Source organism: Salvelinus alpinus, chromosome 9 (genome assembly GCF_045679555.1).
Source record: "Salvelinus alpinus chromosome 9, SLU_Salpinus.1, whole genome shotgun sequence".
NCBI lineage: Eukaryota > Metazoa > Chordata > Actinopteri > Salmoniformes > Salmonidae > Salvelinus > Salvelinus alpinus.
The window spans coordinates 7,339,641-7,366,889 of record NC_092094.1 but is presented as its reverse complement, the minus strand read 5'-3'; the positions used below and the strand labels follow the sequence as shown (position 1 = coordinate 7,366,889).

At 44.6% G+C, this 27,249-nt stretch overlaps 1 protein-coding gene across 5 annotated transcripts in view; it reads left to right on the top strand.

Moving 5' to 3' along the window:
* Positions 1-802: 802 nt before the first annotated feature.
* The window catches only part of LOC139584248 (LHFPL tetraspan subfamily member 3 protein-like), a 100,263-nt gene continuing 73,816 nt past the window's right edge, over positions 803-27,249 (top strand). The window contains exons 1-2 of one of the 5 annotated variants that reach the window (XM_071415864.1): positions 804-1,630; positions 1,725-2,602. In XM_071415864.1, the coding sequence (XP_071271965.1) occupies positions 2,170-2,602 (433 nt within the window). In that variant the 5' untranslated portion in view covers positions 804-1,630; positions 1,725-2,169. Of the gene's footprint in view, positions 2,603-27,249 lie in introns of all 5 variants that reach the window. The other 4 variants (XM_071415865.1, XM_071415863.1, XM_071415868.1 and 1 more) reach the window with 4 other exon arrangements.

The window sequence follows — 27,249 nt, the reverse complement described above, 5'->3', positions numbered from 1 at the left end:
TACTTTAAAGTATTTTTTACTTAAGTACTTTAAACCACTGCCGAATACACTGTACATGGCTCTGTATTCAGCACCACGGATAGCGGCAACCCTGTGCCTTAAAAGACAGCATTAAACACCCAAATCCACCAAATACTGTATAAACACAATACCAGAGCAGCAGTTCTATATTAGCTACTCTCGTTCCGTGGTTTTTGTCCCAAATGGCACCTTATTCTCTATATATAGTGCACTACGTTTGATCAGTTCCCTACCGGCCCCAGGTCAAAAGTAGTGCACTATGTAGGTAATAATGTACCATTTGGGACACATTAGTGATCCAGCTAAACCCTGGGTGATGAGTCATAATGATGATGATGTAACAGGGGCTAGTTTGTCAGAACCCTGTTTAATCCAGATTGAAATGATCCTCTTCCTGTGTGGTGGATGCCCCCCCCCCGCCAGCCACCCCCCCTAAAAGCTTGTGGATGAAAGATTTTACAGTGACAATCACTGACCCAAATCTGTATGTTACCACATCACTATGTGCAAAACCAATATGGGTTTGTGTGGGCTACTGCACAAACGATAAAGTATTGTCTCTGTTGTATTCATACATGATGAAATGTAGGTATGTTTGTTACATTTGAAGGTACTTTATTTTTGAAGATTAAAGTTGCAGTCATCTTAACACAATATGGCACCCTATTCACCTATCAGGTGAACAATTAGCTCCAGTAATAATGGACAATGATGTCTGTTTCATTCTAGTAAACTGGTATGTGGGAAGGTGCCCGTTTCCTCGTGCACCAGCATACTGGAATGTCCTTCTTCATCTTATCTGACATCCTCCTGTGAGGCGTTCAGTCCTGCACGACGGGTAGTCTACCATCTTTAACTCAGTCATAGGAAGACCGAGTGACCGGGAGAGGCGCGAGGCGTGCACTAACCGGACCACTGAATCTGAGAGACCATTTTCGCCCTGACCGAGCCGCGTGAGCATTTGAAAAAAAATTGCGATTATTGTACAGCCTCCATTTCGACGCGCAAACTGTCAAGCGCAGATCATGTGATCGCGAGGATGTGGGCTTGTCTTGTCGTCCGGATCTGTCCGTAACCCTACAAACGCGAGTTTGGGATTGATGCAGCAGTGGTTGGATAGCTAGTCACGGATGTCGGGCTACACGTCTCTTTGAAATATATTGCTTGGATGGAATGTAACAGGCTATATTTAAACACCTCATGGGGCAGACAGATGCAATGTTGTTATAGGTTGAGAGAACTGAACATCGTCAGCGTTGGCGCGCACATCACCATCCGCTTCATCTGGTGCGGTTATTGAATCGTGTCTCTCCTCTTTTCACTCCTCCTCTCTTCCTCTTCTCCTCTCCTTTCTTTCAGCATCACTGACAGAGGCTGTTGATGCTGCCGTAGCTCGTGAAAATATTCTCAGTAACAAAGTACCGGGACAGGGCTGTGTGTAATTTATCCCGGGCTAGATGCTGTGAATTATCTCGCAGGATTGTGATTTTGGGTTTACGGGAGGGAGGGTATTATAGACATTGTGTTTCGTTTGCTCCGGGTTGATTCTGTCGCTGTCGTCTACATTGCTTAGGAAATTGGAGGCATAGCCTATTGCCGCTGCTGTTCTGTAAGCCCAAAAAAAATCGATTTAAATTTGATAATTGGTGAAATGTCATGTGTAATATCCGAATGACAATCTGATATTTGCTGTCTTTTTCAAGGAGGTATTCCGGGGACATACGCAAGTGACACGTGCCACGAGCGATGTGTCTGACAGACGGGCATTCGTAGCCTACGAGAGAGGTGGGAGGGAATTATTTCTCACGTACACTAGTTCAGGAGTCGCCAAGTTCTCAGAGTTATAACATAGGAGCGAGCTTGCAGATAAACGTTTTGACACTCCGGTTTATGCACCAGCCTCGGGTTGCGACGTCATGAGTTGAATATGCTGTCCAGATGTTGCCTTTGATGTGATTCATTCAATCTAGGCTAGGCCTACTGTTGGGTGCTTTTTACAGCAGAAATAACTACTGACTCCTGCATTTCTCAACTAATTAATTAGTCAGTCCCCCCCCCCCCTCCCCGTTGCTTGACTACCTAATTTAATAAGCATATCTAGGCTACTTCATAATACCCGGACTGGGATACAACACAAACTGTGCTACAATGATACCCGGATCGGCCGCGTCGATGCTCCCATCCATGTCGTCGGATGACATTAAACTATACCAGCATAACTACGTCCGTAACTCCCGTGCCATCGGACTCCTGTGGGCCATTTTCACCATCCTGTTCGCCATCTTGAACGTGGTGATCTTCAGCCAGCCCTATTGGATCGGAGACGGCGTGGACACCCCTCAGGCGGGCTACTTCGGCCTTTTCCACTTCTGCACCGGCGACGGAATCCAAAGAGAGCTCGACTGCACAGGGACCTTCACAGAGTTCGCGCAGATCCCATCCACCGCGTTCAAGGCCGCGTCGTTCTTCGTAGGGATGTCGATGATGTTGGTGATGGCTTGCATCGCTTCCTTCACTCTCTTCTTCCTGTTCTCCACCACCACCGTCTATAAGATCTGCGGCTGGATGCAGGGGGCCTCGGGTAAGTGATGACTGCCACTAGGACCTAGGCAGCTTGTTTTGAGTAATGTCTTGGAAGTAGGCCTAAACCTTCCCCACCCTTGCATGTTAACTGTAGGACTACAAATGAACGGAGTATGATGTATTACTTCTTATCTGGCCAGGTTAAGTGATCAAGATTTAATACATATATTGTCATATTTCGTATTTGAGTTTTATTAGGGATCCCCATTAGCTGCTGCAAAAGTGTGCTGAAAGTCTGTTGTCCATTAGTTTACTGTAAAATAGCATTGTATCTGGTCAAACCAATTTCTTCCCAGAAGTATACTAAGGGTTGGTAACAGGCTGATTGGTCGGCTATTTGAGACAGTAAAGGGGGCTTTACTATTCTTAGGTAGCGGAATGACTTTAGCTCCCCTCCAGGCCTGAGGGCACACACTTTCTAGAAGGCTTAAAGATATGGTGAACAGGAGTGGCAATATAGTCCGCTATTATCCTCAGTAATTTTCCATCCAAGTTGTCAGACCCAGGTGGCTTGTCATTGTTGATAGAGAACAATCATTTTTTTCACCTCTTCCACACTCACTTTACATAATTCAAAATTACAACACTTGTAGTTCACCATTTGATCAGATATACTTAGATGTGTAGCGTCAATAATACGTTTATTTTAGGGGTCCTGAGTGGCACAGCGGTCTGAGACACTGCATCGCAGAGCAAGAGGCGTCACTGCAGACCCGGGTTCGATCCCGGGCTGTATCGCAACCGGCCCGTGATCGGTAGTCCCATAGGGCGGAGGGTTTGGCCTGGGTAGGCCGTCGTTGTAAATAAGATGTATTTCTTAACTGACTTACCTAGTTAGATAAAGAAATCTAATAAAAAATAGTGTCAGTGTTTGTTGTCATGCCTAAGTTTGCCGAAATCATTAAAGTAGTTGGCAATATCAGAGGGTTTTGTAATGAATGAGCCATCTGATTCAATGAATGAATCGAACTGAGTTCGCCTTTTTGCCAAACATTTCATTGAAGGCGCTCCAAAGCTTTTATCATTCTTTATGTCATTTATCTTTGTTTCATAGTGTAGTTACTTCTTCTTTTTATTCAGTATAGTCACAGGATTTCTCAATTTGCAGTACGTTTTGCCAATCGGTTGTGCAGCCAGACTTATTTGCCATTCATTTTGTCTCATCCCTCTCAGCCATACAATTTCTCAATTCCTCATCAATCCACAGGGATTAAACAGTTTTTTTCCTGAAAGCCAGTCAATATTTAAATCACCCAGAAAATATACTTCTCTGTTGATATCACATACATTATCAAGCATGTCACACCATGTTATCCAGATACTGACTGTTAGCACTTGGTAGTCTATAGCAGCTTCCCACCAGAATGGGCTTTAGGTGAGGCAGATGAACCTGTAGCCATATTACTTCAACAGTAATTAACATGAGATCCTCTCTAATCTTTACAGGAATGTGGTTCTAAATATACACAGCAACACCTCCACCTCTGGCATTTCTGTCTTTTCGGTAGATGTTATAACCATGTATTGCTACCACTGTATTATCAAAGGTGTTATCTAAGTAGAGTTTCAGAGATAGTCAGAATTTGAATGTCATCTGTTACAAGCAAGTTATTTAAATCACCCAGAAAATATTCCTACTTTTTTAATATCAGTGTCATAAATGCATGCTTCAAGTCAAGTGTTTTTTTTTTCTCCATGTTTCCTAGACTACTGCCCCTTGAAAGAAAGTGTTAGGAGTGCCCACTCCTGTCATAATCGCCAACGCTGGTTAGGAGCTGTCTAGGGAAATGCCAGCTGTAAGGAGGCAGACAGGTAGCGCTGAATGGACGGCCATAAATAGCACTTGGCGCTGTCCACGGTGCTGAAATGACAGCTGTGTCACTTACTCCTGTCAATGGTGTAGAATGCATGGGCCGTGCAGTTTGGTGCTGTCCATTGGTGCTGAAATGACAGCTGTGTCACTTACCTCCTGTCAATGGTGTAGAATGCATGGGCCGTGCAGTTTGGTGCTGTCCATTGGTGCTGAAATGACAGCTGTGTCACTTACCTCCTGTCCACAGTGCTGAAGCAATATGTATGGGTTGCAATTCTGTTGTCGTGTCAGTTGACGCTGTCCGTGGTGCTGGACAGACAGCAACGAAAGTATGGTATGTAAGCGAGGAGTTGGGAAAGTCGTGTCAGCTGACGCTGTCTGTGGTGCTGAATTGGACTATGGGGGGGGGGGGGGGGGGGTTGCACCTGTCCTGCGGTCATGTTGTTGTCACAGGTGCGTAAAGGTAGTCCAGAACTAAACAAGAAGATGGCTGAATATAATCGCAGCATTATGAACATACACTAGTAGGAGGGGAGAGATAGCTATAGAGTTCTCTACCTCAGGATCAGCTTTGTCTCTGCCATTTTCTTTTATTTTTTATTTTTAACAGTGCACTTTTTTTCTCAGCTTTGTTCATTACGCAGCTATTTAGCCAGTACAAATGACTAATTCTGATTGGCTCCACAGCGCGAACGCAATTACACAACCCCATGCCAGACTTCCTTCCCTTCAATTGAACTCATTACTGGCAGGAGTCACCTGATTGAACATGAATACTAAATGGCTTACAGCCATCGTTACCAGAACAGCCTCAGTACTTCCCACTGACACAACATTAGGCTGTGTTCCAAATGGCAACCTGTCCCTTTATAGTGCACTACTTTAGACTAGGGACCCATGGGGCTCTATATAGGAATTAGGGTGTGATTTGGGACTCACTCTTAGAGATGATTGTACACTATCGACACATCCTTCCTTAGCATTGTAATGCTAATGTGATACATTCTAAAAGTCGATGTTCTAGAACCCTCTATATCAGAGAAGATTCCATTCCTGGAATCTTCCATCTTCTCTTTCATATCAATCTACACATGTAAACATTGCATCACAGATCGCAGCTGCTTCTATTTGGCCCTGTTCCTTTTCACACACACACACACACACACACACACACACACACACACACACACACACACACACACACACACACACACACACACACACACACACACACACACACACACACACACACACACACACACACACACACACACACACACACACACACACACACACACACACACACACACACACACACATGCTGGTGAATGAGAGAACAGGCCTTTTCACCTCCATTACATTTAGCTCAAGGTTGGGTTGGGTTGGGTTAGATTGGGTTTGGTTAGGTTAGGTCAGGTTAGGTTGGGTTGGGTTAGATTGGGTTGGGTTGGGTTTGGTTAGGTTAGGTCAGGTTGGGTTGGGTTGGGTTGGGTTAGATTGGATTGGATTGGATTTGGTTGGGTTAGGTCAGGTTAGATTGGGTTGGGTTAGGTTAGATTGGTTTTGGTTAGGTCAGGTTGGGTTAGGTTAGATTGGGTTGGGTTAGGTTAGGTTAGATTGGGTTTGGTTAGGTCAGGTTAGATTGGGTTGGGTTTGGTTAGGTTGGGTTAGGTTAGATTGGGTTTGGTTAGGTTAGGTTGGGTTAGGTTAGATTGGGTTTGGTTAGGTTAGATTGGTTTTGGTTTGGTTAGGTTGGGTTAGGTTAGATTGGGTTTGGTTAGGTTAGATTGGTTTTGGTTTGGTTAGGTTGGGTTAGGTTAGATTGGGTTTGGTTAGGTTAGGTCAGGTTGGGTTAGGTTAGGTTAGATTGGGTTAGGTTAGATTGGGTTGGGTTAGATTGGGTTGGGTTAGGTTAGATTAAGGCAGGTTCGTTTGGATTGGATTAGGTTAGGCTAGATTAGGTTGGGTTGGTTTAGATTAGGTTGGGTTTGGTTAGATTAGGTCAGGTTGGGTTGGGTTAGATCGGGTTGGGTTAGGTTAGATTAGGTTAGATTAAGGCAGGTTCGTTTGGATTGGATTAGGTTAGGCTAGATTAGGTTGGGTTGGTTTAGATTAGGTTGGGTTTGGTTAGATTAGGTCAGGTTGGGTTGGGTTAGATCGGGTTGGGTTAGGTTAGATTAGGTTAGATTAAGGCAGGTTCGTTTGGATTGGATTAGGTTAGGCTAGATTAGGTTGGGTTGGTTTAGATTAGGTTGGGTTTGGGTAGATTAGGTCAGGTTGGGTTGGGTTAGATCGGGTTGGGTTAGGTTAGATTAGATTAAGGCAGGTTCGTTTGGGTTGGATTAGGTTAGGCTAGATTAGGTTGGGTTGGTTTAGATTAGGTCAGGTTTGGTTTGGTTTAGTTAGGTTAGGTCAGGTTGGGTTGGGACAGATTGGGTCAGGTTGGGTTAGGTTAGGTCAGGTTGGGTTAGGTCAGGTTTGGTTAGGTCAGGTTTGGTTGGGTTAGATTAGGTCGGGTTTGGTTGGGTTAGGTGAGGTTGGGTTTAGTTAGGTCAGGTTTGGTTTGGTTGGGTTAGATTAGGTTAGATTAGGTTAGGTTGGGTTAGATTAGGTCAGGTTTGGTTAGATTAGGTCAGGTTTGGTTGGGTTAGATTAGGTCAGGTTGGGTTGGGTTAGATTAGGTCAGGTTGGGTTGGGTTAGATTAGGTCAGGTCAGGTTGGGTTGGTTAGGTCAGGTTGGGTTGGTTAGGTCAGGTTGGGTTAGGTTAGTTCAGGTTGGGTTAGATTAGGTCAGGTTTGGTTGGGTTAGGTTAGGTCAGGTTGGGTTAGATTAGGTCAGGTTTGGTTGGGTTAGGTTAGGTCAGGTTGGGTTGGTTTCAGGTCAGGTTGGGTTAGGTTAGTTCAGGTTGAGTTAGATTAGGTCAGGTTGGGTTAGATTACGTCAGGTTTGGTTGGTAAGGTCAGGTTGGGTTAGGTTAGGTCAGGTTGGGTTGGGTTAGATTAGGTTGGGTTAGGTTAGATTGGGTCAGGTTGGGTTAGATTAGGTCAGGTTTGGTTTGGTTGGGTTAGGGCAGGGCAGGGCAGGTTAGTTCAGGTTGAGTTAGATTAGGTCAGGTTTGGTTGGGTCAGGTCAGGTTGGGTTAGATTAGGTCAGGTTGGGTTAGATTAGGTCAGGTTGAGTTAGATTAGGTCAGGTTGGGTTAGATTAGGTCAGGTTTGGTTGGTTAGGTCAGGTTGGGTTAGATTAGGTCAGGTTTGGTTGGTTAGGTCAGGTTGGGTTAGATTAGGTCAGGTTTGGTTGGTTAGGTCAGGTTTGGTCAGGTTAGGTCAGGTTGGGTTAGGTTAGGTCAGGTTTGGTTGGTTAGGTCAGGTTGGGTTAGATTAGGTCAGGTTTGGTTGGTTAGGTCAGGTTGGGTTAGATTAGGTCAGGTTTGGTTGGTTAGGTCAGGTTTGGTCAGGTTAGGTCAGGTTGGGTTAGGTTAGGTCAGGTTTGACTACTGTAGTTTGGTGGAAATAATCCATCCATTATTATGTAGAAATTATGTTGAATAATAATAAACTACATTTCTCAATCTGACTCCATGATTTCATGAATAAATGCAACAGGCCCTGTGTGTCTCTGGAGGATCTAGCAAGAAAGAAAATCATTACTTCACCTCTCAGTATGACTATAATGAACATGTATCTATCTTGCACTGTTATGCAATTATTAAAGAGGCTAGTTACAAATAGCTAATCCTGGCGACCCAACGTTTTAGGATTAATTTATTGAGGCAAGCAGCTCAGGGATGTCAAGCTCGGTACCCAAGCATGTGCTATGTATATAGGGGAATTAACAACTATCAATAGACCTACTAAATTAGAGGACAAGAGTCAGTCAAATAATTACTCTGTAAAACGAGGAATGCATTTACTCAATTAAACTAATAGAATTTATTAGTCACGAAAGAATTGACACTCAAACAATTCCAGTGTACATGACATGCCTGATACCTTCCAGAATAACACAGAGTGTATGACTGTTACCAACAGGCTGATTAGGTTGATTTAACGTGGTTACACGTGTCTTCAGAATAATATCTAAGAGAAAACACAGTGTGTGTCTTATACACACAGGAGCTTGGTAGCAAGTTCTCAAAGTATGAGCCAATTCACTGCCTTTTAACCACATTCAAGCAAATCCCCCCTAATCAACTCAATGTGAATGTTCTGACCAAACAGCAGGAATGTGTTTGCAGCCAACTCAACACACAGTTTCAATCCAGACAGCAGGAATGTGCTTGGTAACCAGTCAACTCAACACACCGTTTCAATCCAAACAGCAGGAATGTGTTTGGTAACCAGTCAACTCAACACACCGTTTCAATCCAAACAGCAGGAATGTGCTTGGTAACCAGCCAACTCAACACACAGTTTCAATCCAGACAGCAGGAATGTGTCAGCGTATGCGCTACTGGTGGAGGAGTCAGGTGCAGGAGAGCAGCGAGTTGTGAACAGGCGCACACTTTATTAAGGTAGAGGGAAATAAAACCGACAGACGCCACTGCGTCAAAACCTCCAGCCAAAGGTAAAAGTGTAATGCGCGAAACAGTCACAAAAATAGAGCAAATGTTGAACAATATAAACATCCCTCGTGAAAAGCCACGGACTAACGGGGGAAAACCCAGCCTGGCGCGTACACACGAAACACGTAACAAAAACAATTCCACACAAAGACATGGAGGGGGAACAGAGGATTCCAATTCCACACATGCAGTGTGATTAGGGAATGAAAACCAGGTGTGCAGGGAACAAGACAAAACAAATGGAAAAATGGAGCGGCGATGGCTAGAAAGCCGGTGACGTCCACCGCCGAACGCCGCCCGAACAAGGAGAGGAGCCGACTTCGGCGGAAGTCGTGACAGAATGTGTTTGATAAACCAGCCAACTCAACACAAAGTTTCGATCTGGACACTGTAAAAAATACATCAACCATAAAACATACAATGCAGTAAAGACATGTCAAAATGTGCAGCTCTTTATAAACTCTTGAAACAAAACAAACATGACAATTTAATTGTCAAAACAGTAACACAAATCATTACAGGTCTACTAAAGACCAGTAATACAACCTTCTCAGATATGCCAAGAATATAGCAAGGTCAGAAATGTTGTTGGCTCACTATATATATGGCTGATGTCAGTATAATGTATATGGCTTTCTACTGCATAAACATTTCTAGTAATCCCATGAGGACTCATCCATTTGCCTTTGGTCAGAGGATGAGTGAGTCACGAATTATTTGCAGCAAGCGGAGGGGTTCCTATCTGGTCAGTGGATCAGTGTGTGTGTGTGTGTGTGGTTGTGTGTGATTATGTGTGGTTTTGTGTGTCTAAATCAAATCAAATGTATTTATAAAGCCCTTCTTACATCAGCTGATATCTCAAAGTGCTGTACAGAAACCCAGCCTAAAACCCCAAACAGCAAGCAATGCAGGTGTAGAAGCACGGTGGCTAGGAAAAACTCCCTAGAAAGGCCAGAACCTAGGAAGAAACCTAGAGAGGAACCAGGCTATGAGGGGTGGCCAGTCCTCTTCTGGCTGTGCCGGGTGTCTGTGTGTGGTTGTGTGTGTGTGTGTGTGTGTGTGTGTAGGTCTGGGCGATATGACCTAAAAATTATATCTACATTTTTTCAAACTTATGGACGATTCATAATATATGCAGCGCCTTTGGAAAGAATTCAGACCCCTTGATTTTTTCCACATTTTGTTACGTTACAGCCTTATTCTAATATGGATCAAATTATTTTGTTTTCCTCATTAATATACGCACAGTTTGCCAAAAGGCACCTAAAAGGTGGACTCCAATACAGTTGTAGAAACATCTCAAGGATGATCAATGGAAACAGGATGCACCTGAGCTCAATTTCGAGTCTCATAGCAAAGGGTCTGAATAAGGTATTTCTGTTTTTAAGTTTTGAATACACTTGGAAACATTTCTAAAACCTGTTTTTGCTTTGTCATTATGGGGTATTGTGATGTCATTATGGGGTATTGTGATGTCATTATGGGGTATTGTTATGTCATTATGGGGTATTGTGATGTCATTATGGGGTACTGTGTGTAGATTGATGAGGATTTGTATTTATTCAATCCATTTTAGAATAAGGCTGTAATGTAACAAAATGTGGAAAAGTCAAGGAGTCTGAATACTTTCCAAAGGCACTGCATGTGAATATGTGTCAGTTAACAGTGTGTGAGTATCTCACTGGATCTCAGAGGAGCATTTCTCTCTCGGTTGAAAGGGCAGCAAAAAAGGCTGCCAGGAAAACCCAGGAAAAAAAGGCTGCGTCTTTAATCAGCGAGTAAAAATCACCAAGAGACATTATAGAAGGAGCTACTCAAAAATGTCTGCCATCCACAGGGTGGTGGCACCTTAATTAGGGAGGACGTGTTGCTGGAATAGGTGGAAATGTATCAAATATATCAAACACGTGGTTTCCATGGCCTGCTATAGACCAGTACTGACTTGTGTTTCCATGGCCTGCTATAGACCTGTACTGACTTGTGTTTCCATGGCCTGCTATAGACCTGTACTGACTTGTGTTTCCATGGCCTGCTATAGACCTGTACTGACTTGTGTTTCCATGGCCTGCTATAGACCAGTACTGACTTGTGTTTCCATGGCCTGCTATAGACCAGTACTGACTTGTGTTTCCATGGCCTGCTATAGCTCTGTACTGACTTGTGTTTCCATGGCCTGCTATAGACCAGTACTGACTTGTGTTTCCATGGCCTGCTATAGACCAGTACTGACTTGTGTTTCCATGGCCTGCTATAGACCTGTACTGACTTGTGTTTCCATGGCCTGCTATAGACCTGTACTGACTTGTGTTTCCATGGCCTGCTATAGACCAGTACTGACTTGTGTTTCCATGGCCTGCTATAAACCTGTACTGACTTGTGTTTCCATGGCCTGCTATATACCAGTACTGACTTGTGTTTCCATGGCCTGCTATAGACCAGTACTGACTTGTGTTTCCATGGCCTGCTATAGACCAGTACTGACTTGTGTTTCCATGGCCTGCTATAGACCTGTACTGACTTGTGTTTCCATGGCCTGCTATAGACCTGTACTGACTTGTGTTTCCATGGCCTGCTATAGACCTGTACTGACTTGTGTTTCCATGGCCTGCTATATACCAGTACTGACTTGTGTTTCCATGGCCTGCTATAGACCAGTACTGACTTGTGTTTCCATGGCCTGCTATAGACCAGTACTGACTTGTGTTTCCATGGCCTGCTATAGCTCTGTACTGACTTGTGTTTCCATGGCCTGCTATAGACCAGTACTGACTTGTGTTTCCATGGCCTGCTATAGACCAGTACTGACTTGTGTTTCCATGGCCTGCTATAGACCTGTACTGACTTGTGTTTCCATGGCCTGCTATAGACCTGTACTGACTTGTGTTTCCATGGCCTGCTATAGACCTGTACTGACTTGTGTTTCCATGGCCTGCTATAGACCTGTACTGACTTGTGTTTCCATGGCCTGCTATAGCTCTGTACTGACTTGTGTTTCCATGGCCTGCTATAGACCAGTACTGACTTGTGTTTCCATGGCCTGCTATAGACCAGTACTGACTTGTGTTTCCATGGCCTGCTATAGACCAGTACTGACTTGTGTTTCCATGGCCTGCTATAGCTCTGTACTGACTTGTGTTTCCATGGCCTGCTATAGACCAGTACTGACTTGTGTTTCCATGGCCTGCTATAGACCTGTACTGACTTGTGTTTCCATGGCCTGCTATAGACCTGTACTGACTTGTGTTTCCATGGCCTGCTATAGACCTGTACTGACTTGTGGTTCCATGGCCTGCTATAGACCTGTACTGACTTGTGTTTCCATGGCCTGCTATAAACCTGTACTGACTTGTGTTTCCATGGCCTGCTATAGACCAGTACTGACTTGTGTTTCCATGGCCTGCTATAGACCAGTACTGACTTGTGTTCAGCCTTCACTGAGCAGCCTTCCCTGAGCAGCCTTCCCTGAGCAGCCTTCACTGAGCAGCCTTCACTGAGCAGCCTTCACTGTTAGCTCCACTAACTCACTGCTAGCCTGGGAGTCTGGGCTGCATCATGTTAGCTCCACTAACTCACTGCTAGCCTGGGCGTCTGGGCTGCATCATGTTAGCTCCACTAACTCACTGCTAGCCTGGGAGTCTGGGCTGCATCATGTTAGCTCCACTAACTCACTGCTAGCCTGGGAGTCTGGGCTGCATTATGTTAGCTCCACTAACTCACTGCTAGCCTGGGAGTCTGGGCTGTATCGTGTTAGCTCCACTAACTCACTGCTAGCCTGCACTGGGAGTGTGGGCTGCATCATGTTAGCTCCACTAACTCACTGCTAGCCTGGGAGTCTGGGCTGCATCATGTTAGCTCCACTAACTCACTGCTAGTCTAGGAGTCTGGGCTGCATCATGTTAGCTCCGCTAACTCAGAGGTAGAGAGAGAAAGAGAGTGGTAGAGGGGTATAGAGACAAAGAGAGTGGTAGAGGGGTAGAGAGAGAAAGAGAGTGGTAGAGGGGTAGAGAGAGAAAGAGAGTGGTAGAGGGGTAGAGAGGGAAAGAGAGTGGTAGAGGGGTAGAGAGATGCTCCAGAGATCCATTTCTATTTTATCCGCCAGTTGATGCTAATATGGAGTTGGTAGGTGTGGAGTGTGTGTGATGTGTGGACGGCCATGTGCATGCCTATGTGTGTTTGTGGATTAGCATGCAGAAAGCAGAGTTGTGACTCCAGTTGATTAGATTGAAACAGGTTGAAGGTCAGAACAGACAGTTTCAGGCAGCGCTAGACGATTTAAGAAGGATCTCCTGCAGAGAATACAGATTGCTTTTGCAATTATCCCCAAACTTCTCCTCCTCTCCTCATCTCCTCCTCATGTCTCGATTTACTTAGTGACTAAATTCTCTTACTTGAGCAGGCGCATTGTGTGCTTCAGATGTGGGGTTCTTCTGTAGTCAGAGTGGGTCTCACTGCTGCAGTGTCATGGTACTTAATAACTTCACCGTGTCTCCTTTCACCTTAGTGCCTGTGTCTCACTTCTGATTCACGGTCGAAATTATTCAAAACACAAAGCATGTTATTCAACCAGTGAAAGGGAGATCTATGTTTTAATGGTATGTACAGTACAGTAGAGTAGACACCCATCAACTGAAGCTTTCTACCTACTTCAGGTCTCTATAATGCTCTCTCTCTGAGTCTCTATAATGCTCTCTCTCTGAGTCTCTATAATGCTCTCTCTCTGAGTCTCTATAATGCTCTCTCTCTCTCTCTGAGTCTCTATAATGCTCTCTCTCTCTGAGTCTCTATAATGCTCTCTCTCTCTCTGAGTCTCTATAATGCTCTCTCTCTCTCTGAGTCTCTATAATGCTCTCTCTCTGAGTCTCTATAATGCTCTTTCTCTGAGTCTCTATAATGCTCTCTCTCTCTGAGTCTCTATAATGCTCTCTGTCTGAGTCTCTATAATGCTCTTTCTCTGAGTCTCTATAATGTTTTGCTCTGATCTGCGCCTAATTCTGCTCTGCATGCATTATTTGGTGTTTTACGTTGTACACACAGGATGTTTTTTGCAGAATTCTGCATGCAGAGTCTCAATTTGGTGTTTGTCCCATTTTGTGAAATCTTGGTTGGTGAGCGGACCCCAGACCTCACATCCATAAAGGGCAATGGGTTCTATAACTGATTCAAGTATATTTAGCCAGATCCTAATTGGTATGTTGAAATTTATGTTCCTTTTGATGGCATAGAATGCCCTTTTTGCCTTATCTCTCAGATCGTTCACAGCTTCGTTCACAGCTTTTATGCATACACACACACATATATACAGTACCAGTCAAAAAGTTTGGACACACCTACTCTTTCAATTTTTTTCTTTATTTTTACTATTTTCTACATTATAGAATAATAGTGAAGACATCAAAACTATGAAATGACACATATGGAATCATGTAGATTCTTCAAAGTAGCCACTCTTTGCCTTGATGACAGCTTTGCACACTCTTGGCATTCTCTCAACCAGCTTCACCTGGAATGCTTTTCCAACGGTCTTGAAGGAGTTCCCACATATGCTGAGCACTTGTTGGCTGCTTTTCCTTCACTCTGTGGTCCAACTCATCCCAAACCATCTCAATTGGGTTGAGGTCAGGTGATTGTGGTGGCTAGGTCATCTGATGCAGCACTCCATCACTTTCCTTGGTCAAATAGCCCTTACACAACCTGGAGGTGTGTTGAGTCATTGTCCTGTTGAAAGACAAATGATAGTCCCATTAATCTGCAAACCAGATGGGATGGTGTATCGCCGCAGAATGCTGTGGTAGCCATGCTGGTTAAGTGTGCCTTGAATTCTAAATAAATCATAGACAGTGTCACCAGCAAAGCAACCCCACATTATCACACCTCCTCCTCCATGCTTCACGGTGGGAACCACACATGCGGAGATCATCCGTTCACCTACTGCGTCTCACAAAGACACGGCAGTTGGAACCAAAAATGTCAAATTTGGACTCATCAGACCAAAGGGCAGATTTCCACCGTTCTAATGTCCATTGCTCGTGTTTCTTGCCCAAGCAAGTCTCTTCTTCTTATTGGTGTCCTTTTGCAGCAAGTCGACCATGAAGGCCTGATTCACACAGTCTCCTCTGAACAGTTGATGTCTAGATGTGTCTGTTACTTGAACTCTGTGAAGCATTTATTTGGGCTGCAATCTGTGCAGAAGGTCTAGGCCCTCCTTGGTTGTGGACAGAATCCCCAGATCATCAGCAAACAGTAGACATTTGACTTCAGATTCTAGTAGGGTGAGGCCGGGTGCTGCAGACTTTTTCTAGCGCCCTCGCCAATTAGTTGAAATATATGTTGAAGAGGGTGGGGTTTAAGCTGCACCTCTGTGCAGTTAACTCTAATGAACTTATCCTCTGCGGCAGAGGTAACTCTGGGTCTTCCTTTCCTGTGGCGGTCCTCATGAGAGCCAGTTTCATCATAGCGCTTGATGGTTTTTGCGACTGTTCTTGGAATGTTCCGCATTGACTGACCTTCATGTCTTAAAGTAATGATGGACTGTTGTTTCTCTTTGCTTATTCGAGCTGTTCTTGCTGTAATATGGACTTGTTCTTTTACCAAATAGGTCTATCTTCTGTATACCACCCCTACCTTGTCACAACACAACTGATTGGCTCAAACGCATTAAGAAGGAAAGAAATTGCACAAATTAACTTTTAACAAGACACACCTGTTAATTGAAATGCATTCCAGGTGACTACCTCATGAAGCTGGTTGAGAGAATACCAAGAGTGTGCAAAGCTGTCATCAAGGCAAAGGGTGGCTACTTTGAAGAATCTAAAATCTAAAATATGTTTTGATTTGTTTGTCTAAAATGTAGAAAAAAAATTTAAATAAAGAAAAAGCCTTGAATGAGTAGGTGTTTCCAAACTTTTGACTGGTACTGTATATATATATATATACACAGACACACCATGCTCTCTGAAAACACAGAGGTATTGGAGGGCAGGGTGAAGATAATTTGGAGCCAAACACCTGAACACAAACATACAGTAACCAGAGAGACGGAGCGAGAGAGAGAGAGAGAGAGAGAGATATAGAGAGATACAGATGTTGTTTAACATACAAGGTACTATAGGAAATCTGGTCAGGTAGGATTACACTATGTGCAGTTTGTTTGTGGAAGTCAAACCAAACAGAAGGTTATTCTACTAAGCAGGTTTCAGGAGTTAGTGAGGTAACATTAGTCAACTCTGAGTTCAACTCAGGAATAACCGGTCATACGAAAGTGGCTCACCTTTTAGCCAGGTAAATTTCTATGGCAACGAATCCGTCAGAACTAACTTGCTCCTGGAGAAGGCTAACTCAGGGCTAACTCCACTTACCCTGAATAAAATAAAGACAAATAAATAACAAGCCTATTTTACACCATAGCCTGCTGAATTTTCAATTCAATTACAATTTCGCAACGCGGAGTGCCTGGACACAGCCCTTAGCCGTGGTATATTGGCCATATACCACAAACCCCAGAGGTGCCTTATTGCTATTATAAACTGATTACCAATGTAATCAGAGCAGTAAAAATACATGTTGTCTCATACCCGTGATATACCACGGCTGTCAGCCAATCAGCATTCAAAGTTCGAACCACCCAGTTTATAATTCAGGGTCCAAACCACCCAGTTTATAATGTGCCCCAGCCACCCTGCTCCCCAGCTCTCCTTACACCTTACTCCTTACACCTTACACAACTCAATGTTTTCCCTCTCTGAGATATCAAAGGGTTCTCCTTTGTTCCTCACTGCAGCACTGCAGCCCTGCTGGCTTAGACAATTGCCATGCTCTATTAAAGGAGGCCTGGCCAATCCTCATCCTCTGTGGAGGGAGGCCTGGCCAATCCCCATCCTCTATGGATTGAGATGGTATACCGGGTCAGGGCTGAAGACGCATCTGATCCAGTGATATATATGAGAGAGAGAGCTCCCCTAATCTCTCCTAGTCTCCATTCCCCAGATGCCCAGCCCCCCTACTCTCCAGCTCCCCTTATCCTAAGCTCCCCAACTCTCCAGATCCCCTACTCTCCAGCTCCTCTAGTCTCCAGTCTCCAGCTCCCCTAGTTTCCAGTCCCCAGCCTCCCAGCTCCCCTACTCTCCAGCTCCCCTTATCCCCAGCTCCCCTTATCCCCAGCTCCCCTACTCTCCAGATCCCCTACTCTCCAGCTCCTCTAGTCTCCAGTCTCCAGCTCCCCTAGTTTCCAGTCCCCAGCCCCCCTACTCTCCAGCTCCCCTTATCCCCAGCTCCCCAACTCTTCTGACCCCCTACTCTCCAGCTCCCCTACTCTCCAGCTCCCCTTATCCCCAGCACTTCCCTTATTCCCAGCTTCCCTTATTCCCAGCTTCCCTTATTCCCAGCTCCTCTTATTCCCCGGCTCCCCTACTCTCCGGCTCCCCTACTCTCCGGCTCCCCTACTCTCCGGCTCCCCTACTCCCCTACTCTCCAGCTCCCCTTATCCCCAGCTCCCCAACTCTTCTGACCCCCTACTCTCCAGCTCCCCTACTCTCCAGCTCCCCTTATCCCCAGCACCCCTTATCCCCAGCTTCCCTTATTCCCAGCTTCCCTTATTCCCAGCTTCCCTTATTCCCAGCTCCTCTTATTCCCCGGCTCCCCTACTCTCCGGCTCCCCTACTCTCCGGCTCCCCTACTCCCCAGCTCCCCTACTCCCCAGCTCCCCTGTGCCCCAGCTCCCCTACATTCCAGCTCACCTTATCCCCAGCTCGCCTACTCTCCAGCTCCCCTGTTCCCCAGCTCCCCTTATCCTCAGCTCCCCAACTCTCCGGATCCCCTACTCTCCAGCTCCCCTACATTCCAGCTCCCCTTACCCCCAGCTCCCCTACTCTCCAGCTCCCCTACTCTCCAGCTCCCCTAGTTTCCAGTCCCCAGCCTCCCAGCGTCCCTACTCTCCAGCTCCCCTACTCTCCCGCTCCCCTGTTACCCAGCTCCCCAACTCTCCTGACCCCCTACTCTCCAGCTCCCCTAGTTTCCAGTCCCCAGCCTCCCAGCGTCCCTACTCTCCAGCTCCCCTACTCTCCCGCTCCCCTGTTACCCAGCTCCCCAACTCTCCTGACCCCCCACTCTCCGGCTCCCCCACTCTCCGGCTACCCCACTCTCCGGCTTCCCCACTCCCCGGCTCCCCCACTCTCCGGCTCCCCCACTCCCCGGCTCCCCCACTCTCCGGCTCCCCACTCTCCGGCTCCCCCACTCTCCGGCTCCCCCACTCCCCGGCTCCCCCACTCCCCGGGCTCCCCCACTCCCCGGCTCCCCTTATCTCCAGCTCCCCTTATCCTCAGCTCTCCAACTCTCCAGCTCCCCAGCCCCCCTGCTCCCCAGCTCTCCTTACACCCAGCCCTCTGGTCCACACTCAATGTTTTCCCTCTCTGAGAAATCAAAGGGTTCTCCTTTGTTCCTCACTGCAGCACTGCAGCCCTGCTGGCTTAGACAATCGCCATGCTCTATTGAAGGAGGCCTGGCCAATCCTCATCCTCTGTGGAGGGAGGCCTGGCCAATCCCCATCCTCTATGGATTGAGGTGGTATACCAGGTCAGGGCTGAAGACGCGTCTGCACCAGTGATATATACTGTATATATATATATATATATGTATGAGAGAGAGAGGCCAAACCACGACCAACAACATTGGACACTTTATGGAACAAAAAGCCTTCACTATATCATCCTGGAATATCCAAGGCCTGAGGTCATCGGCCATTTGTAATGTCTTTATTGTTTTGAAACTTCTATATGTGTAATGTTTACTGTTCATTTTTATTGTTTATTTCACTTTTGTATGTTATCTACCTCACTTGCTTTGGCAATGTTAACACATGTTTCCCATGCCAATAAAGCCCCTTGAATTGAATTGAATTGAATTGAGAGAGAGAGAATGCAGAAATACACTACGGAAAAAGAACGAACAGCATGTCAGAAATCAGCTCAATGTAATTGAAGAATCCATAGACTTTAACCACTTCTGGGAAAATTGGAAAACACTAAAAATACAGCAACACAAAGAATTATCTATCCAAAAATGGAAATGTAAACCATTTCTCCAATCTTTTTGGCTCTATAACAAAGAACAAAAGGCAAAAAAAAAGTCTGAAGTTTACATACACCTTAGCCAAATACATTTAAACTCAGTTCTTCACAATTCTTGACATTTAATCCTCGTAAAAATTCCCTGTCTTAGGTCAGTTAGGATCACCACTTTAGTTTAAGAATGTGAAATGTCAGAATAATAGCAGAGAGAATGATTTATTTCAGCTTTTATTTTTTTAATCAAATTCTCCCAGTGGGTCAGAAGTTTACATACACTCAAATATAATTTGGTAGAATTGCCTTTAAATTGTTCAACTTTGGTCAAACGTTTTGGGTAGCCTTCCATAAGCTTCCCACAATAAGTTGGGCGAATTTTGTCCCATTCCTCCTGACAGAGCTGGTGTAACTGAGTCAGGTTTGTAGGCCTCCTTGCTCGCACAAGCTTTTTCGGTTCTGTCCACAAATATTCTATAGGATTGAGGTCAGGGCTTTGAGATGGCCACTCCAATACCTTGACTTTGTTGTTCTTAAGCCATTTTGCCACGACTTTGGAAGTATGCTTGGGGTCATTGTCCATTTGGAAGACCCATTTGCCACCAAGCTTTAACTTCCTGACTGATGTCTTGAGATGTTGCTTCAATATATCCACATAATTTCCCTACCTCATGATGCCATCTATTTTGTGAAGTGCACCAGTCCCTCCTGCAGCAAAGCACCCCCACAACATGATGCTGCCACCCCCGTGCTTCACGGTTGGGATGGTGTTCTTTGGCTTGCAAGCATCCCCCTTTTTCCTCCAAACATAACTATGGTCATTATGGCCAAACAGTTATATTTTTATAAGCCTCACTTTTATTCCATAGGCTGGGATCTGCACTATGGAGCTGTTGCAAGAAAGCATTTTTCACTGGCTGTCCACTGGTTTCAAAAACAATGATTGATAGGCAGCTTAAACTTCTCGACTTCAACCATTATAGGGTTCAAATACATATTTAGATTTGTGAACAGCCATCCACAACAACCACAATCCGTAAGGCGCAAATATCTAAATGAGAGAGCAGCAGTGTGATTCACATCAATGTGCTATATGAATATGAATAATAAGTGATATCCGTATTGCCGTAGGCTACACCACTGCTGTCATCCTTACCTCCAAGCGTTTATTCCAGTTGGATAATCTTTGGATGCCGACAGCAGTCGCACCATTGGAAGACATAGCTTGGACTGTAGCCTACAAAAGCGTATTCCTGCTCTTTTCCCGCTATCCATCAAACCCATTTGGTGTGTCATCATAGTGGTCTCTGACATCATAGTGGTCTCTGACATCATAGTGGTCTCTGACATCATAGTGGTCTCTGACATCACAGTGGTCTCTGACTTGTGGTCAGACTCGCTCAGGTTTAACAAATTTCAACTTGCGCCTTTTTTCAATGCTGATTTGAAATGTCATTGAGAAAACAGAGAAGTGTCAAAGATTTATTTTTTCTTGGAAACATCCTTTTTGAATTTAACAGTAATCCCCGAAGTAATCATTTAGTTTTTATAAAGTATCAGTGATCTGATTACAATATTTTTTAGCGGATTACAGTTACAGTTTTTTTTGTTAAACCCTGATAGTGGGAATGAATACAGACGTATCATCATCATGGTGGAAATTAACACATACGTATCGTCATCATCATCGTTATAGTGTCTTGTTTCTCCTCTTTCCTATTAGCATTGTGTGGAATGTCATTCACCTATTGACCTTATAGACTATAAGCACAGCACAATAATGCACATTCCTCACGCTTGCTGTTTAATTGACTGTAGTTGGCTAAATCAAGGTCACACAGAGTATTTCTTGGTAGTCGTAAAACAAATCTACTTTGAAACTAAAGTATACACTTCACACTTCATGGTTATGGGTTTAAGAAAACGAAGACACCTGTACCATGACAGATATAGAGTTGAAATGTATTCCATTTTGAGTTTTCATCCCAATATTACACTTTATATACATCAGAGAAGACTGAGATATAACAAAACCGTTTGACATAGAAAACACCAGATTTTTGGCCGGTTTATTGAAGTAATGTTTATTAATCATGAAATTGCGAGAAAAAAATGGAATAACATTCCACCAATGAGGCCACTAGAGGGCGAATTGGCCATTTGATTGCAGGAAGGGCTACCCTATGGGTTTACTCTTGCAATTATCACTTCCCTCACTCTTAACCAATCGGGTGTAAATGTTGGGATGTATTTATGTGTTAACTTACCCATGTTCTCTCACTTGCTGTTTTTCTGCAGCAGTTAACAACCATCCACTTCCCTACCACCACCAGCTATAATATCCCTACATCCACTTCCCTACCACCACCAGCTATAATATCCCTACATCCACTTCCCTACCACCACCAGCTATAATATCCCTACATCCACTTCTCTACCACCACCAGCTATAATATCCCTACATCCACTTCTCTACCACCACCAGCTATAATATCCCTACATCCACTTCCCTACCACCACCAGCTATAATATCCCTACATCCACTTCCCTACCACCACCAGCTATAATATCCCTACATCCACTTCCCTACCACCACCAGCTATAATATCCCTACATCCACTTCTCTACCACCACCAGCTATAATATCCCTATATCCACTTCTCTACCACCACCAGCTATAATATCCCTACATCCACTTCTCTACCACCACCAGCTATAATATCCCTACATCCACCTCCCTACCACCACCAGCTATAATATCCCTACATCCACTTCCCTACCACCACCAGCTATAATATCCCTACATCCACCTCCCTACCACCACCAGCTATAATATCCCTACATCCACTTCTCTACCACCACCAGCTATAATATCCCTACATCCACTTCCCTACCACCACCAGCTATAATATCCCTACATCCACTTCCCTACCACCACCAGCTATAATATCCCTACATCCACTTCCCTACCACCACCAGCTATAATATCCCTACATCCACTTCTCTACCACCACCAGCTATAATATCCCTACATCCACTTCCCTATCACCACCAGCTATAATATCCCTACATCCACTTCCCTACCACCACCAGCTATAATATCCCTACATCCACTTCCCTACCACCACCAGCTATAATATCCCTACATCCACTTCTCTACCACCACCAGCTATAATATCCCTACATCCACTTCCCTATCACCACCAGCTATAATATCCCTACATCCACTTCCCTACCACCACCAGCTATAATATCCCTACATCCACTTCCCTACCACCACCAGCTATAATATCCCTACATCCACTTCTCTACCACCACCAGCTATAATATCCCTACATCCACTTCCCTACCACCACCAGCTATAATATCCCTACATCCACTTCCCTACCACCACCAGCTATAATATCCCTACATCCACCTCCCTACCACCACCAGCTATAATATCCCTACATCCACTTCCCTACCACCACCAGCTATAATATCCCTACATCCACTTCTCTACCACCACCAGCTATAATATCCCTACATCCACTTCCCTACCACCACCAGCTATAATATCACTACATCCACTTCTCTACCACCACCAGCTATAATATCCCTACATCCACTTCTCTACCACCACCAGCTATAATATCCCTACATCCACTTCTCTACCACCACCAGCTATAATATCCCTACATCCACTTCCCTACCACCACCAGCTATAATATCCCTACATCCACTTCTCTACCACCACCAGCTATAATATCCCTACATCCACTTCTCTACCACCACCAGCTATAATATCCCTACATCCACTTCCCTACCACCACCAGCTATAATATCCCTACATCCACTTCCCTACCACCACCAGCTATAATATCCCTACATCCACTTCTCTACCACCACCAGCTATAATATCCCTACATCCACTTCCCTACCACCACCAGCTATAATATCCCTACATCCACTTCCCTACCACCACCAGCTATAATATCCCTACATCCACTTCTCTACCACCACCAGCTATAATATCCCTACATCCACTTCTCTACCACCACCAGCTATAATATCCCTACATCCACTTCTCTACCACCACCAGCTATAATATCCCTACATCCACTTCCCTACCACCACCAGCTATAATATCCCTACATCCACTTCTCTACCACCACCAGCTATAATATCCCTACATCCACTTCTCTACCACCACCAGCTATAATATCCCTACATCCACTTCTCTACCACCACCAGCTATAATATCCCTACATCCACTTCTCTACCACCACCAGCTATAATATCCCTACATCCACTTCTCTACCACCACCAGCTATAATATCCCTACATCCACTTCTCTACCACCACCAGCTATAATATCCCTACATCCACTTCTCTACCACCACCAGCTATAATATCCCTACATCCACTTCTCTACCACCACCAGCTATAATATCCCTACATCCACTTCCCTACCACCACCAGCTATAATATCCCTACATCCACTTCTCTACCACCACCAGCTATAATATCCCTACATCCACTTCTCTACCACCACCAGCTATAATATCCCTACATCCACTTCTCTACCACCACCAGCTATAATATCCCTACATCCACTTCTCTACCACCACCAGCTATAATATCCCTACATCCACTTCTCTACCACCACCAGCTATAATATCCCTACATCCACTTCTCTACCACCACCAGCTATAATATCCCTACATCCACTTCTCTACCACCACCAGCTATAATATCCCTACATCCACTTCCCTACCACCACCAGCTATAATATCCCTACATCCACTTCTCTACCACCACCAGCTATAATATCCCTACATCCACTTCTCTACCACCACCAGCTATAATATCCCTACATCCACTTCCCTACCACCACACCAGCTATAATATCCCTACATCCACTTCCCTACCACCACCAGCTATAATATCCCTACATCCACCTCCCTACCACCACCAGCTATAATATCCCTACATCCACTTCCCTACCACCACCAGCTATAATATCCCTACATCCACTTCCCTACCACCACCAGCTATAATATCCCTACATCCACTTCCCTACCACCACCAGCTATAATATCCCTACATCCACTTCCCTACCACCACCAGCTATAATATCCCTACATCCACTTCTCTACCACCACCAGCTATAATATCCCTACATCCACTTCTCTACCACCACCAGCTATAATATCCCTACATCCACTTCTCTACCACCACCAGCTATAATATCCCTACATCCACCTCCCTACCACCACCAGCTATAATATCCCTACATCCACTTCCCTACCACCACCAGCTATAATATCCCTACATCCACTTCCCTACCACCACCAGCTATAATATCCCTACATCCACTTCCCTACCACCACCAGCTATAATATCCCTACATCCACTTCCCTACCACCACCAGCTATAATATCCCTACATCCACTTCCCTACCACCACCAGCTATAATATCCCTACATCCACTTCCCTACCACCACCAGCTATAATATCCTTAAGGCCCGTCATTGGAACTACTTTACCCCAACGGAGTTGTTTTGATGCCAGCATAGGGGCTTTGGAACTCATGTCCCATAGCAGGAGGGTTTTGATGCCAGCTGCCCAGCAAAGACTTCTGAAGTTTGTAATTTACACGTTGAAATTTCACACTTGATTTTCACAAATATACTGTGTCAACCCCTAGAAAAATGTCCATTCATTATTATCCGCACAGTAATTTACATTTCCTGTTTCTACAGGATTGTTTTCCTGCTGTAGCAGAACTGGTTTAGTTGTTAACCCTAACCCTAATCCTAACCCTAATCCTAACCCTGATCCTAACCCTAATCCTAATCCCAAGAGGCAAGAGTTTCCTTATAGCATCTCTGTTCTGTTGGACTTATCGCCAATAAACATTGATGTTGTTGCGCTGCTTCAACAATCCATACCAGTAAAACTGTACATCCATCCAGTGGGTTATGATGATGATGATGATGGTGTTAGCTATTGGTGCTAGCTATTGGTGCTAGCTATGGGGATGCTAGCTCTGGGTGCTAGCTATTGGTGCTAGCTATTGGTGCTAGCTATTGGTGCTAGCTGTGGGTGCTAGCTATTGGTGCTAGCTATGGGGGTGCTAGCTCTGGGTGCTAGCTATTGGTGCTAGCTCTGGGTGCTAGCTATGGGGGTGCTAGCACTAAATGGGGATAAAAAACAGATGATGCGCTGACTGCGTGGCTTCCGAGTGGCGCAGCGGTCGAAGGCACTGCATCTCAGTGTTAGAAGCGTCACTACAGACCCTGGTTCGATCCCAGGCTCTATCACAACCGGCCGTGGTCGGGAGTCCCATAGGGCAGCGCACAATTGACCCAGCGTCGTCCGGGTTAGGGGAGGATTCTTATTTTCAAAGACAGCCTACTGCTTATAAATTCTTAACAAATTCTTATTTTCCTTCCCATTGGGGAATTGAACCCCGGTCTCCCACGTGCTGTAGACTACTCCCGACCGTCACGTTTTACAGTCCCATATTTCCCAGAGGGTTTTTCATTTTTCTTGGAATAGAAACACAATAATATTAATCAAATTAATTAAGCAACATTTCTTAAAATCAGTCCCATATACTATGTTCTTACAAAAAAAAAAGAGTTTAAATTCTCTAGTACAGCAGCTATTGAAGGCTATCAAATGCTTCTCAAAGACGCCCTCTGGTGGTCAAACTAGCACTAACCAGCATTAATGGTACCAGTGGTTGACACTTAAATAACGTGCCATAGAATTCTGCGGCACCATGCAAGCTGCGCCGCAGTACGCTGCAACTTTTAAAAGACGAACCACTGTAGGCCTAAAGTTAATATTATATTACACTATGTGTAAGAGGTTATAGACCTACAGTCAGTGTCCAGATTTCAGTTACTATTCCATTTAACACATACGAACTTCAATTAGGAATATTCTGTTTATTCATGGGTACAGGGATGCTGGTGAATGGGATATCTCGTGGGTACAGGGATGCTGGTGAATGGGATATCTCGTGGGTACAGGGATACTGGTGAATGGGATATCTTGTGGGTACAGGGATGCTGGTGAATGGAATATCTCGTGGGTACAGGGATACTGGTGAATGGGATATCTCGTGGGTACAGGGATGCTGGTGAAGGGATATCTCGTGGGTACAGGGATACTGGTGAATGGGATATCTCGTGGGTACAGGGATGCTGGTGAATGGGATATCTCGTGGGTACTTTTTCTGTTTTTCTGTTTCCATCTACGCCGGCCAGCACACGTGTCTCTCTGGGCCAAGGATCCCGCAGACCTGCTGTAACTTGAGGCCAAGACCCTGGTCACTGGTACTATTCAGCTGGCATTTACATAACAATGACTTAACTGTGAACTTTAACATCTTCTCACTCGCTTTGTTGATTATGCAGAGGTTGTTGATTCTGATCTTCACAAGTCCTCAATGTCAGCTGTAGTTATGGAAACACCATGTCTCTAGTATAACATCAGCTATAGAAACACCATGTCTCTAGTATAACATCAGATATGAAACACCATGTCTCTAGTATAACATCAGCTATAGAAACACCATGTCCCTAGTATAACATCAGATATAGAAACACCATGTCTCTAGTATAACATCAGATATAGAAACACCATGTCTCTAGTATAACATCAGATATGAAACACCATGTCCCTAGTATAACATCAGATATAGAAACACCATGTCTCTAGTATAACATCAGATATAGAAACACCATGTCTCTAGTATAACATCAGATATAGAAACACCATGTCTCTAGTATAACATCAGATATAGAAACACCATGTCCCTAGTATAACATCAGCTATAGAAACACCATGTCTCTAGTATAACATCAGCTATAGAAACACCATGTCTCTAGTATAACATCAGATATAGAAACACCATGTCTCTAGTATAACATCAGATATAGAAACACCATGTCTCTAGTATAACATCAGATATGAAACACCATGTCCCTAGTATAACATCAGATATAGAAACACCATGTCTCTAGTATAACATCAGATATAGAAACACCATGTCTCTAGTATAACATCAGATATAGTTATGGAAACACCATGTCCCTAGTATAACATCAGATATAGAAACACCATGTCTCTAGTATAACATCAGATATGAAACACCATGTCCCTAGTATAACATCAGATATAGAAACACCATGTCCCTAGTATAACATCAGATATAGTT